The sequence below is a fragment of the Clavelina lepadiformis genome, chromosome 5, assembly GCF_947623445.1.
Source record: "Clavelina lepadiformis chromosome 5, kaClaLepa1.1, whole genome shotgun sequence".
NCBI lineage: Eukaryota > Metazoa > Chordata > Ascidiacea > Aplousobranchia > Clavelinidae > Clavelina > Clavelina lepadiformis.
The window spans coordinates 20,663,621-20,676,723 of NC_135244.1; the positions used below are offsets into that span (position 1 = coordinate 20,663,621).

The window sequence follows — 13,103 nt, forward strand, 5'->3', positions numbered from 1 at the left end:
TCCGTTCTAGTTTCCGTAGTAAAATAGTTTATGTTTAGTCTAAAATTCACTGCTTGAAATACTAAAATCAACATGAACCACTATAGCAGAGAAAATAAAACGTAAAAATACGATAATAGGCAGAAAAATATGATTACACAATCAACCTTTGTGAAAAATTAGGCTTGATCACCCTAACACTTTTATATAGAAGTACTTTTTTCATTTGACTATAATATAAAAGTAGGCCTAATCATTTTTGAAAGCAAATTAAACAGCACAAACCCATAGGTAAATGTTTATGCGAATCGCCATTTGTTCACTGCTAACGAATGTGTTAAAATTGGAACTGTTTATGACGAGATAAATCGTGTGTTAGTTTAAGAACTAAAGTTTGTGCGAGAAAAAGATATCACAGCAGACAGTAAAACTTAGGTCTACTTGAACCAAAGCGCAAAAAACTGGGCCTTGCTTGACTGATTAAGGGGCTCAATTAACGATATAGTAGCCTATAGATTTAAGGCTACTTTGTCTTTTTTATGGCACCCGCTTTAAAAAAATGTACAGTACAGCTTTATTCTTATTCTATTTTGTGTTCGATAAAAACTCAATGTGAATTTCCTTTTTTTATTTGTTGTATTGGCATTGCTGAACTTTACCCGGTAATTTACGACGAATTTAGGCTACATACAGCTGTAATTTTATACTTGTGAACACTTAAAGTTTTCAACTTCAGTAAGTGCAAAGAAATATTAACTAAGTACTACTAAGTAGTAAGTACATAATTTAAACATTTTATTACTGCCACACACGGGAGACTGCATGTATCATGATAAATTTATGGTGGTGATATAAAAAGCCTCCATTTTCTATGATTCTCTTTTATTTCGACAAATAAGCAACTAAGTTAGTGAGCAAGGTCAAATATGAAGATAGTTTCAACTTTCAACAAAAGATGTAGCTAGAAATTGATCTAAAGCAAGTTTTTCTTTTCAATATTTCATCATTTAAGTTTTCAACAGTTTGATAATCTACAGTAAAACTATTTCAACTTTCTCTTGGCGTAGTTGTAGGCCTATGACATCATAAAACTTAATTCTAAGTCAATTAACTAAATAGTGAATACGTTTAAATTATTAAACGTACTACATTCTACATAAAAGTGCAAAGTATCAATTTATTATTTGCTAAGTGCGCAGGGTTAGTGGGATGCCCTTTGGAATGTTAAGTGCCTCAACTGTCACAAATAAAACGCAACATCGTACGAAAATTTTTTTTAAGTATTCGTGTAATTTTTGTTTTCTTATCAATAATCATATTATTTTGGATAACTTAACACATCGCTATCGCCAATTGTTATAAACAAATAATTCTTTCAAAAAATAAAAGGTAATATAATTTACGTATTTTTTATAATTCTTTCCATAGGCTATTGATTTTAATTTAATTATTTTTTGCAATTTTTTTTGTCAAATACTCTTTTGGTCAACATGATGATTTTATTTGCTTGATAAAATTTTGAATTTAAAGTGGTCACCTCGTATTTTTTGTTACTAGATATATGATTTTTATTTTGTCATTGAATGCTTGACTGATTTTGAAGGTTTCACGTTCAGTCCCTGGTCAGCACCTTGGATCCCAGTGTTTGAAGGATATTGTGCTAGTTTAGAGCAGCAACGCTGTATATTAGCCTAATACGTTGAAGTTAGTAAGTTCCTGAGCGTGTTACGTCTTTGCTTCGGCTCGCGTTGCCTCATGATTTTACAGTAGCATGGGGGAGTTAGCAAAAGGCTACAACACTGACTTGAATCGACTGGCAGATCTGGTAATATTCCTTTTTATGGTTGAGTACCGGTACTTTATATGTTTTACGGTTTTGCTGTGGTATCAATGCTTAGTAGGTTGTGTGCATTGTAATGTTCTCAACTTGATGTCGTAACCTTGACTTCATCTTACCAATGGCAATCTGAATGCTGAAATAAGTTCTTGTTAGCATTCTATTGTCTGAATTTGCAACACGATATATGGTTGTAGTTAGATAAACTTTGTCTGCATGATTGCAAGATATAATAGTATTGTGTAATAATGATAATTTTGTCCAGGTTGAGTCAAAAACCGAATTTTCCCAGACTTGAAAGTTAATTCCGTATTTTGTTTGACTGATTTATCAGCCAGTCAATCCAGTAGCCTTTTTAATGGCGATATCAAATATGGGGTCTAATATACTAGTGCACAACCACAAGACGCCTTTATATACCAGACCCCAGCTACTCAAATTGTGGTTGTGCACTTGTATACTAGACCACAAGTATGTTTGGTTGGTTCATTTCTGCAGTTGGTTCATCTTAGTCTGAATTCTTTTGTTTTATTCATGCACAGTTTTGCTTTTATATATCAGTAGGTCTAAGATGCGTACGCTCCAGATCAGAAACTTAGCAAACTCATCAAGGATTTTTGTCCATCGTACTTGCTTCTATACTTTTTGTCTTTTTTGCACAGACATTGTGATTTATCTCCAAAAAACAGAAATTTTTCCAACCAGTCACCCATATATTTAAAAATATCATTCACAGTTTTATAAAGTAGACCTAGGCTAGGGACTTACTTTGGGACTACCTATACAGACTTGGCATATCTGATCATCTGTATTCCTTTATTTTAAATGCACACAATCAGTCGATAACTATATACATCCTTGAATACATGCGATAAAAACAAGTGTAATATTATGAGAGCATAATCACTAATTGGCATATTTACAAAAGATATTTGTAAAAGTACCTAAATTCATTTGTCGGTGATGTTTGCTGTGTCATTTATTCAGTTTATATTAGAATTCTTACTGCACCAGCGAACTAAATTTTTGACTTACAAAGGCCGTATGATAAAAACACTGGTTATCGTCAATTTTCAGTTGGAGATCAGATATTTTACAAAATGCAGGATAGTTAAAAATTTTCTTATAACAACAGATGTTTTGCTGCAGCAACATATTAATAAGCTGCATTTTTCATGTCCACCCATTAAATACTATACTGTATATATATACCTTATATAACACCAATAAAATTTATTTTGTGGTGCTTATAACAGCTTAGAATACCAGAGAAAATGTATTACAGGAAAGACAGGGCATATGATAGTGCCTTGACTGATAAATGGAATGATGATTTGATCTGGTAACTTGGGCACTACCACTAACTCTGGAGGTTTTTGACACATTTAACAATAGCATGTTGCGAACCCACAATTTTTATTCTAGAATATTCTTAAGCAGAAAATTTAAAGTTCAATTAGTGCTTTGTTTTGTTTTGTACCTACCATGTAGGCTTATTGAACTTAAGGGTAGTGTAATATGAAGAAGACAATTAGAACTTGGAATCGAATTGCGTGCTATAATTGAGACAACCAATTAAAGCTTAAATGCACATCAACATGCCAAACATTTGTTTCTTTATAAAATTTCTTACCAAAAGCTTACATTCTGTCTCAAACGCACTTACTGTTTGTTTAAATATACCATTCCTATTTATAAGCTTTTAAAGTAATAAGGTTTTTCTTTTAAGTAAAGTAAACATTTTTTTATAAGTTTCATTTTTCACCATTTCGCTGTACACCTGAAGAAGCAAGCTTTGCGAAAAATATAAATAAAGTTTACCTTCGGAGTGCCTAACTATATCCTGTTTTTTATTTTAATATAAAATGTGGTTAACACGATTCAGACAACATCAATTTTCTAGACTGTACTCCTATCTATGTAATATACTCTACAGAGGGCTGCAGGGACAATTCTAGAATCAGTTGACGAACAAAGGTTACGGGATCACCAACTACGAAGATTGAGAAGACTTTGGTTGAAGGATCAATGTTTAACAGCTCGTGAACCTCTGCTACCACCGAAAAAACTCGTAAGTGTCTGATCGCTGATCATCAAGTAACCAGAACTGTTGCTCAATATCCTTGCTCTTAGCACAAGTTACACATTTATCAAATGTTCATATTTTATTGTCAAATTTTCAGAGTTTGGTTGTTTTTTTAGAATTGGTTCCAAAGGTTGGCTCAGAAGGAGGAGGCATTTTGGTCTCGGAAGTTGAAATTTCGACAGATTATTCAGTACATGTACCATGGGAAGGATTTTCAGCAAATTCCTTTAGTTTTTGTAATTTCTATAATTTTGATATTTCACTGACGTTGGGTTTTATCCTGTAGAGCAGGGGTTCCCAACTGGGGGTCCTCGTACCTCGAGATTGAACATCAAGGGGTACGAAGATCCTTGGGTCACGTTTAATTGAGCTACAAAAGCAATTTAATTTAGCAATATATATATGAAAAATTCCATCAGAATTTTTTTGGGGGTACGAAGAATGTTTTGACCTGACAAAGGGGTACGAGCAGCAAAAAAGGTTGGGAACCCTGGGTTAGAGTGTAGAGGAAAATACAGCAACTTTTTCAAATTAATTCAGTCTAGCTTTAGTAAATACATAAACAGTGGTGTATGTTAACACAAGCCCTTCAACTTTTCCAGCTCTATCAGGTCCAAAGAAACATGAGAACCTACGCTGGATATTTTGTTCTTCCAATGTTACCATTCTTGTACTACTTTAAATACGGAAACCCGGTACAGTTACATCTGAAAATATCCCAGTAGATTTTGAGTAACTATTCTTTTCATTTACAGCTTGCACCTTACGGAACAAATAGGGCAATAATAATTTCCCATTCTTTTCAGGACGTCCCCGGTTGTGTGATTTCTGGTGCCCCACGTGTGTTCCCAGGCGAAGAGAGCATCCGGGTTCGACAAGGCGATGTGAAGTTCAATTACAAGACGGGGACGTGGACCAGGGCAGAGAGCGAAGACGAATGGAAGACCTTACTCAAATAGAAATCTTATGCTCTTTGTCACTATTTACTTTCAATAAAACATTTACAATTTTGTTTCAAAAGAGAATCATGCTTAGTACGCAAATATTTGTTTGCTATCAAACCCAGGAATCAAATAAATCATTACTTTTCGTAGTTGCGACTTCAAGACTAAAGTTAGTATAAGAACCCACCTTCGAATATATCGCTCTGCTTAACATAATTCTTCATTTTTTTGTTACGTTGAGCGCAGAAAAATGCCCATAATTAAGAGAAAACTAACAGCTTGGTAATGCAGCTATGCACGTAATCACTCCAATGAGTCGTCTTCCCAAATATAACTGCCTGTGCCAAACTATTTATTGTTAGTCGCTGTTCTGAAAAAAGATGAAATGTGTTTAGCAGTTTGTGGAGGCAACAGTTCGGTCGTCGCCTACAAATACTTCTTCATTTTTTCAGTACGCTAAATCACTTCAAAGTTTACAAACACTTGTAAGTTATATCACACACTCATTCTGAAGTCTTGTCAATGGTGCAAAAATTGTTTGTATGCGAAACCCGAATTTAATCACTGATTTGGAGCCATCAGTCTTTTAACCAAGAAAATCCCGAAAAATTTTAATCTATGTTTTGACAACTAATGGATCATCTCTCCTACAAATTTGAATGGCTCCGGACAATTGATCCGGCAAAAATGGCTCCGGGCATTTGATCCTGATAACTATGTTCATCAAACTGCAGTAAGATTGCAGGAAGTGTTTCGACTAAAATCGCTTTGCAAGCTTCGAGAGCAGTTTCAGTTAAAATCAAATTCAAAAAAATAAGCAGCCACATAGGAAGTTAAACTTATTGAAGGCGTGTTGTCAATTTGCTATGGGTATTGCTTGCAATGCCAGTAAAATCATTTTACTGTAGTTTTAATTGGAATATAGCAGCAGTAATGCAAGCGTTATTACAGGAAGCGTAAAGTAACTGGCCCTATCTGTTTTAAAGCGAAATTGCCTGCTCTAATAAGCAGGGTAGAAGCTATCTCTATAAATGAGTCGGCATCCGCTTTATGACACAGATGATAATGTTTTATAGGAAGCCATACGCAAAAGTCACAGAGGCTGTAAGCAGCAAAAACTTCAGTAGATCGTGTTTAAAAATAATCTTGATCAAACAGCAGCTGATTGGCGGTCTTGAATCAAGCAACACTAACCTTGAATCGTTATGGTAACCTACAGCCTACAGCTTGTATTTCAGGTTAGTGCTTCGGTAAGAGAGCGTGGGAAAGTGAAGGAAGTGGTTGACTGGCTGCGTTTGCATGACAAACGTTCACAGCAGAAAGCTAGCTGAATGAAATGTAGTAAACTATAATGAGCAAAATAGTTGCTTGGTGTTTTTCGAAGTTGCTATTGTCACTCTGTCCACTTTGTGACACAAAAAGCGAGGTTTCATGGCTTAAGAGTTACAAAGTAAAACAGATGCTGTAACAGGAATTAATCGTACTGTCTGCTTGCGTCCAAGCCTAATACACAGTATATCACACTTGCGTTTGTGATTTCAGAGTTTGGGCACGTCTGTTGTGAGTAGTTAGGTAACAATCCGTTATGAACCTAGAATTAGCGTGAATGTTTGAAAAGGAAGCGGATTGCAGTCAAACTATCTGGAAATGGGAAGTAAAAGCAGCAGTTTGAACAACACCGAACTGAAACCTCTGGTCGACGATGGCTTAAGTTCAAGCACAGAGTAAGTCATTGTGATAAGAAAGGTCTGTCTAGAAATAAAGCTTTACAAAGGTGGTAAAGGTACAAATTATAATAAGAAACATTTGGTGGCCTTTGGTTAACATTACAAAGTTCACTGCAATCCATTTTTATTCTTTCATATAACAAAAAAGAATGCTTTTACATTAAGGCTTTAATTTATTCAAGTAAATTATACAATCAACATTTGTATGTGGAATTCCATTCCATGTATAAATGTGATCCCGCTAAATTCGTGTATTAACTTGCGCAGTTCGTTTCCAAAGCAAACCAGATGTCAGTCTGGCGGTTCCTTGTGTCTCTTCGCATGCTGTGGCGTCGTCCTCATTGGCGCCATCGCAGTTGGCACAATGCTTGGCCTTTCCTCGCCAATGATTCCGGATATACAGCGCGATACTTCCATAAATGCCATTCATCTTTCAGTTACACAAGCTTCCTGGTTTGGGGTGAGAAGATTTACCGTCTGGTGATTGTTATGACATGGTGTTGGGCTCGTGCAATGGTTAGATAATCTCATTTCTCGTGGGGTGTAGGCTACAAGCTGTTACATTTAACGCGAAACAGTTAATTTCAATATGACATGTATATAATACAACTTGAGATTTTTATCCAATTTACCGTATTTTAAGGCTCTGGTGACTTTGGGTGGAATAGTTGGCGGAATCTTGGCCGGATTTATCATGCAAGCAATTGGAAGAAGACTAACGTCCATACTGTCCGCAATTCCGTACATCGTGGGCCTTTTGGTAAGACATTTCCGTCACTTAATGTTTTCCCTCTTTTAAGCTTGAAGGTTATGCGACCTTGCTGAGGGCAGGAAGTCTTAAGTCGGCGGCGATATTCTTTTTCCACTTATTGCCTCTCTTCATTTGTCAAAAAATGGTTAGAAGTCTAATTCTGGAGCAAATCCCGGTTTATGCTTTCCCTGTATGCCACTATGCCCACCGATGAGTTTTAAATGGCCTGTTTATTTGTTTCTAAACAATGGGTTGTGTGTTTCGTTCTTTTGGCTGCAGGAAAAACAAAAACATATTTCAAGGACTCTATGGAGTAAAAAATTAACTGCAGTTAAGATTATAGCTTGGAATTAGGCTAACTGAATTTCGGTCTCACCGACCCAAAGCGCAATTGACGTGTTAATAGTAAACTCATCTATTAGCATCACCAATGACATCTTATGAAATTGGTTGAAAGAGGAAAAATTTATCAATCCCTTTCCTTCATTAATATCTTTAACAAAGCATTTTTATGAGTTTCATTTTAGCTCATCTGTTTTGCTTCTCGCGTCTGGATGCTCTACCTCGGAAGAGTAATCAGTGGATTGGGAGTCGGGATTTCTTCCTTGATTGTTCCGGTCAGTATTTTACCCCAAATTAATGGATTAGTTGAAGTTGTTATTTATAGCTTCCAGATACGTTATTTAAGAGTGTTTGCTGTTGTACTAGTGTTTGGCAAAAATGTGGCTATTTATAAATATTTTAGGTTAGAAGTACAAACGCCTTTTCAGTTGGCAAATGTTAAAAAATGTTCTAGTGTTAAAAAATAGCGAAGTTGTTTTGCCTTTTTTTCAATACTTCTTTTTACGCCAACTATGTAGGTGTACATTGGCGAGATAGCTACTGCTGAATTACGAGGCATGCTTGGATCTGGAACGCAATTGTGCATTGTAATTGGGATCCTTATCATATACGGGATAGGTGAGCATTTTGCTATGATTTAAACTTTTTTTGGTGGATATGTTAGGGAGTATTTAGTAAATAATTGAATTATAACGATTATATGTTTTGAATGTTTAAAATAAGAATTTATTAAAATATTGAGCGTTAATTAGAAGTAGTTTTATTGAATGATACAGAAAAACTGCGGTTATAACTTTTATATCAGTATAAGTTTTTATATACACTTATTGTAGCGTTTTTGTATAATACATTTTACGGAACTTCTTTCGTTGTATCAATGTACATTCTGTATGTTTGGTGCTACCTTGCGACAAATACTATCCACGCGATGCTTTAATGTGACTTAAATCATCCTTATCTGTACGCTAGTATACTTAACACTTATCATGCTCTTCTCGATTTACAGGAAATTGCCTTCCTTGGAGGATACTGGCAGCAGCTGCGATAGCTCCTCCAGTACTGCTGGCGATCCTCTCTTTTTTCATCCCTGAAACTCCCAGATTCTTGATGATGAAGAAGAAACCTGACGAAGCAAAGAAAGCGCTTCGTCGCTTACGTGGCGTCTCTGTGAGTTGGATTGGAGTTAAATAACCACCAGTAATATTTAACCAATGATTCATAAGTGGCCTATCATTATTGGTGACTTTTGAGATATAAACAATAGCTCTATAACAGTTTTTCACGATTCAACTTTTAATAGCACATACGATATGGCCCCAAACAGCAAAACCTGTGTTGTCGACTATTATCTTTTGAAAAGCTGAGCAAGAATTGCAGATATATCTAAAATTGAGAGATGTTTTAATTGTGTCGCTGGTCGCAAAATTCATTTCCTAAATTTAAACGCGCGCACATACGTTTAATGTAGCAGCAGCGTAAAGCATTTCATAGCAACCATAAAGCTTAAGTTTTTCACCCAAACGTCTGGACATTATTTTAGGCTGACATTGATGAAGAGTATCGAGAGCTGGAAGACAGTTTGAGTCAGGAGGTAAAATCGGCAAGCTGGTTGGAGATCATAAAAGATCCCGGTCTACGCACGCCCACCCTAATCTCCCTGGCAGCCATGTACTTTCAACAGTTGAGCGGAATCAATTGCGTCATGTTTTACGCCAAAACCTTATTTCAGGTAATTGATAAAACATTGTATTTTTCCGTTATATGAAATAAGAATATTTGATCTTCAAAGCCGATGTCTTTTGCGAGAAAATGACTGAAAATGATTTACAGGAGGCGGGGTTTAACAACCCTTCCCAGCTCTCCATGGCTTTGCTGCTTATCGCCGGGGTCCAAGTGCTGTTCACCTTCATATCGTGTCTTATCATCGATAAAACAGGTTTGAATGACCACGTCGCCTGCTAGTCTGAGGGTGCGTTCAAATGCAACTGTCATCATGCCGTGAACTGTGTATAGTGAACCTCATTGATATCTTAACGTGTAAATAACTTCAAATATTCTAAAAACAGCCCCATTCAAACAGGATGTTTTTACATCCTAGGCGTGAAAATGTGAATGCACCCTCAGGAAAAATGTGCCAGTAGCAAAATAAAGACGATAGGTTACCACGTTTTAAACCATAACAACCATTTTTTGTGTGAACTGTAATTATGTACCAGAGTCTGAAATTTCACAATGAATACAAAATACCTTCTTGGTTAGTAGGCCTCCTGTTCACGTATAGCCGGACAACAAATTGCTGTTGATTTGCAGGACGAAAAATTCTTATAATAATCGGCGCAGTGTTCATGACGTTGAGCCTGATAATGTTCGGCCTTTACTTTCAACTTCAGAGCGCGCATTCGTCCTATACGGATGAGTTGGCTCTCAACAACCAAACGGCGATGATCAACGGTTCCACTACGGCCTACCCTGCATCTCACCATGGTTAGAAAAAAACTTGCTCCTCTTTTATAACTTCATTTCCACGAATTACGAATTATGCGAAGTTGTTTTGGTTCAGTGTATTCTAACTTCATTTATGTTAAATGCTTGAACCGTCAAGTTCAAGTCAACCGTCAAGTCCACGTTAGCAAGCGTTTTCTCACAAAAATTCATTGGCATCAATGAAGTTTAAATACAGAGGTGTTATAAGTGGTGCTCTTACCTGACCAACCATAAACAATCTTACATGAATTTCAGTTCCAGCCTTAACTTGGCTCGCTCTAGTCAGTATGATGATCTTCATCGCCGCATACTCGATAGGTATCGGGCCGATAGCCTGGCTACTGGTTGGTGAGATTATACCAGTTCGAGCAAGAGGCAACTCGGCTGGTTTGGCGACTGCTTTCAATCTTTTCCTGGTCTTCATTCTTACACTTGAGTTCAGCGATATGCTGGTGGGTTGGATCATCTGTTTTTAAGATGTTTATGGATAATTCTGATGGAATATCTCTTGTCATGTTTTGTTGGGGTTCCTATACAGGCATGTGTTAAAGCGAATGTCTGAAATGTCACTTCAGTCAGTCGTTCCTCACAACTGAACAACTCCACAACAGCAGTTAAAACATCATTAACTTATTAAGCAGGATCTGACAACATTATTTGTCAGCTGTACCTTGCTGTTCAACACTTTGCTTCCGTGCAGGCATCTATGACACCGCAAGGAACATTTTGGTTCTTCGCTGCCAACTGCGCGCTCTCAATTCTCTTCACCGTCATCTTCTTGCCGGAGACAAAAGGGAAGAGTTTGGAAGAGATCGAAGCTCTGTTTCGTCCTACGTCAGAGTGACGTCATCACTCACGCATGCGATGTATTTGTTTGTAATTTTTTGTTAAAGTGCAATAACTTGTGTACTGTGCTGTGTAAGCGTGTGTCCGTGTGGTTTATCAAAGGAATGTTTTTGTTTTATCGCTTTAGGCTACTGGCTTCTTGATGTGTTCGACTTACAGCACTTATATGATATGTTGGTCCGTCTATTCATGCCATGCCAGTTCAGGTGTAGCTTAATTAGTGTTGCTTAAGTTTTTGATTTTTTTTCTGTTTAAAGCTTTGAAAAAATTGAAAATAACGACCGAAATGTTACGACGTAGATATAAAGTCTATCGCAATCATCAGTTGGCGACTTAAATCGTATTTGCGTATATAAACGACCGAAATCACCGTGGTGCTAGATGAGATTACAGGATTTCACAAAAAAATTTGTTTTCCATTAAGACTTGACGCTGCCTGCAGTTTGTGAATTAGTTTAACATTCATCAAAATAACAATAAATACTCAGGTTGAAATCGTTTTGTTTGTCTTGCGTCGTATTTTAGCGTGGATTAATTAATTATAATAGGGTTATATAAAATGTTAAAATATATTCCTGTAATCAAAAGCTGCTTTATCAAGCTGTCTACATGAGTATTGTAATGGTGAGGCGGTTTCAAGCTAATAGCCTACAAAGAAGTGGGTCAATTATTTCTTCAAAAGTCGACATATGAGTCAGCGATAAACGATAAAGTTAATTGTTTGCCTGCAACAGGACAAATAAGTGAAGAAACTTCACAATTTTGTGCATCTTTTTATTTCACGTTGTGATGTTGCACACTTTCGTGTCTTCATCTGCGTTTTCTCTAACTCCTTGACTTTGCATGGGCTCTATCTGCAAGTAGTCTTTTTCGCACACCGTTAGTTGGCGCACAAGAGCTCCAGTTTGTTCACAAAGGCGTAGGTATTGAATTTCTATCGTTTTCATATTGCAAAGATACGGGGTCTCTTAAACTTTTAACATAATAACTGTAACATGTTGCAAAGAGTTTGCGTAGAATGTTTACAACATTAATTCATGCCGATTAAAGCACACACAATATTTCAGTTTCAATATAGGCCATTGTACACAAATGTTCAGTCCTGCGATAATTTTATGGACGTCCAACGACGTTTAAATGGAAAGCTTTTCCGCTATCCGTGCCGGAAAATTTCCCGTCTGTCCGTTTCTTTTCAGCGTCCCGCGTAACCACTCGTCGTCTTCCTGGACTACCTGCCTGATGACGTCACCGATAAAAAGTGTCAGTTGCTTCGGGCCGGCTGCTTTATAGTCCACCATAGAGACATATTTCTAAACATGTACGACAAATTTTATTTCTCTTATTTCTTAGTTGCTGTGTTTTAGAAACGTTTTTGGGCCAATTAGTCCGTTAGATTGCATTTCTCAAGATATAGATGCGAGATCAATCTGTGCCATACCATCTATGGATATACATCGATATTCAAAACTCTACTTCAGAGGGTAAGATGGAAAGTATTTTTTTAACAAGCTACAAAGCGTTGTTAGGCCAGTGTTTCAGCAGCAGGTGAATAAATCACGTTGTTAATCGTGACTTACCGTTCCCTCATGAACAGCCGGATCATTTGAAAAGATTCTACCGGTAACGCTTGTATTTTCAACAGCCTTCACAGAAACAAAGAAGTTACCAAATAGGCTGACAAATAGAGTAAGCTATGATAATATTATGCTAAAATGCAGCCAAAAAATATCCTACTGTACCTCATTTTGAGCTGAGCAATCACTGGCCTCCTCTGCGCTCATGACGTAATAATAATTAATTTCTTGGGCAAATTCCAACAACAAAACCAGTTTGTTAATATTTTATCTTGCTTTGAACACTTCACAATATTGTATCAATATTGTTGGAGTATCATCAAAATTGTAACGCCTAAACAACGTCACTTGCACAAACGGCTATCTATGACATCACGTCCGCTTAAATAAAACGTCATTTGGCGCGGAGTGTAGTGTGCATTAGTATTTACTAGACGACGATATGTCTTGAGATCAGTGGTGTTTCTTACAATCTGAATGTTTCAAGTAAAGCGTAAGATTACGATATTAGATGCACAAGCAATCGCAAAATT

The 13,103-nt window shown here is 36.7% G+C and overlaps 3 protein-coding genes across 4 annotated transcripts; 2 read left to right on the plus strand and 1 right to left on the minus strand.

Moving 5' to 3' along the window:
- The first annotated feature begins 1,587 nt into the window (after positions 1-1,587).
- LOC143460918 (NADH dehydrogenase [ubiquinone] 1 beta subcomplex subunit 6-like) lies at positions 1,588-4,927 on the plus strand. Its single transcript, XM_076958602.1, has 5 exons — positions 1,588-1,804; positions 3,753-3,887; positions 4,019-4,138; positions 4,505-4,597; positions 4,709-4,927. Exons 1-5 carry the CDS (start codon positions 1,751-1,753, stop codon positions 4,859-4,861), a joined length of 555 nt encoding a protein of 184 aa, XP_076814717.1. The 5' UTR covers positions 1,588-1,750; the 3' UTR covers positions 4,862-4,927.
- Positions 4,928-6,420: 1,493 nt separating this feature from the next.
- LOC143459481 (solute carrier family 2, facilitated glucose transporter member 8-like) lies at positions 6,421-11,496 on the plus strand. 2 transcript variants are annotated; one of them, XM_076956664.1, is made up of 12 exons: positions 6,421-6,570; positions 6,841-7,033; positions 7,217-7,333; positions 7,852-7,941; positions 8,185-8,284; positions 8,673-8,833; positions 9,207-9,395; positions 9,497-9,602; positions 9,977-10,150; positions 10,406-10,602; positions 10,851-11,016; positions 11,124-11,496. In XM_076956664.1, exons 1-11 carry the CDS (start codon positions 6,494-6,496, stop codon positions 10,992-10,994), a joined length of 1,548 nt encoding a protein of 515 aa, XP_076812779.1. In that variant the 5' UTR covers positions 6,421-6,493; the 3' UTR covers positions 10,995-11,016; positions 11,124-11,496. The 2 variants fall into 2 exon arrangements, with proteins under 2 accessions (XP_076812779.1, XP_076812778.1); XM_076956663.1 differs by having other exon boundaries at positions 10,851-11,496.
- A 426-nt stretch (positions 11,497-11,922) lies between these two features.
- Positions 11,923-12,883, minus strand: LOC143460218 (LIM and SH3 domain protein 1-like). Its single transcript, XM_076957647.1, has 3 exons — positions 12,736-12,883; positions 12,574-12,639; positions 11,923-12,306 (listed from the first exon to the last, which is right to left on the minus strand). The coding sequence occupies exons 1-3, from the start codon at positions 12,775-12,777 to the stop codon at positions 12,130-12,132; spliced, it is 285 nt and encodes a 94-aa protein (XP_076813762.1). The 5' UTR covers positions 12,778-12,883; the 3' UTR covers positions 11,923-12,129.
- Positions 12,884-13,103: the final 220 nt, after the last annotated feature.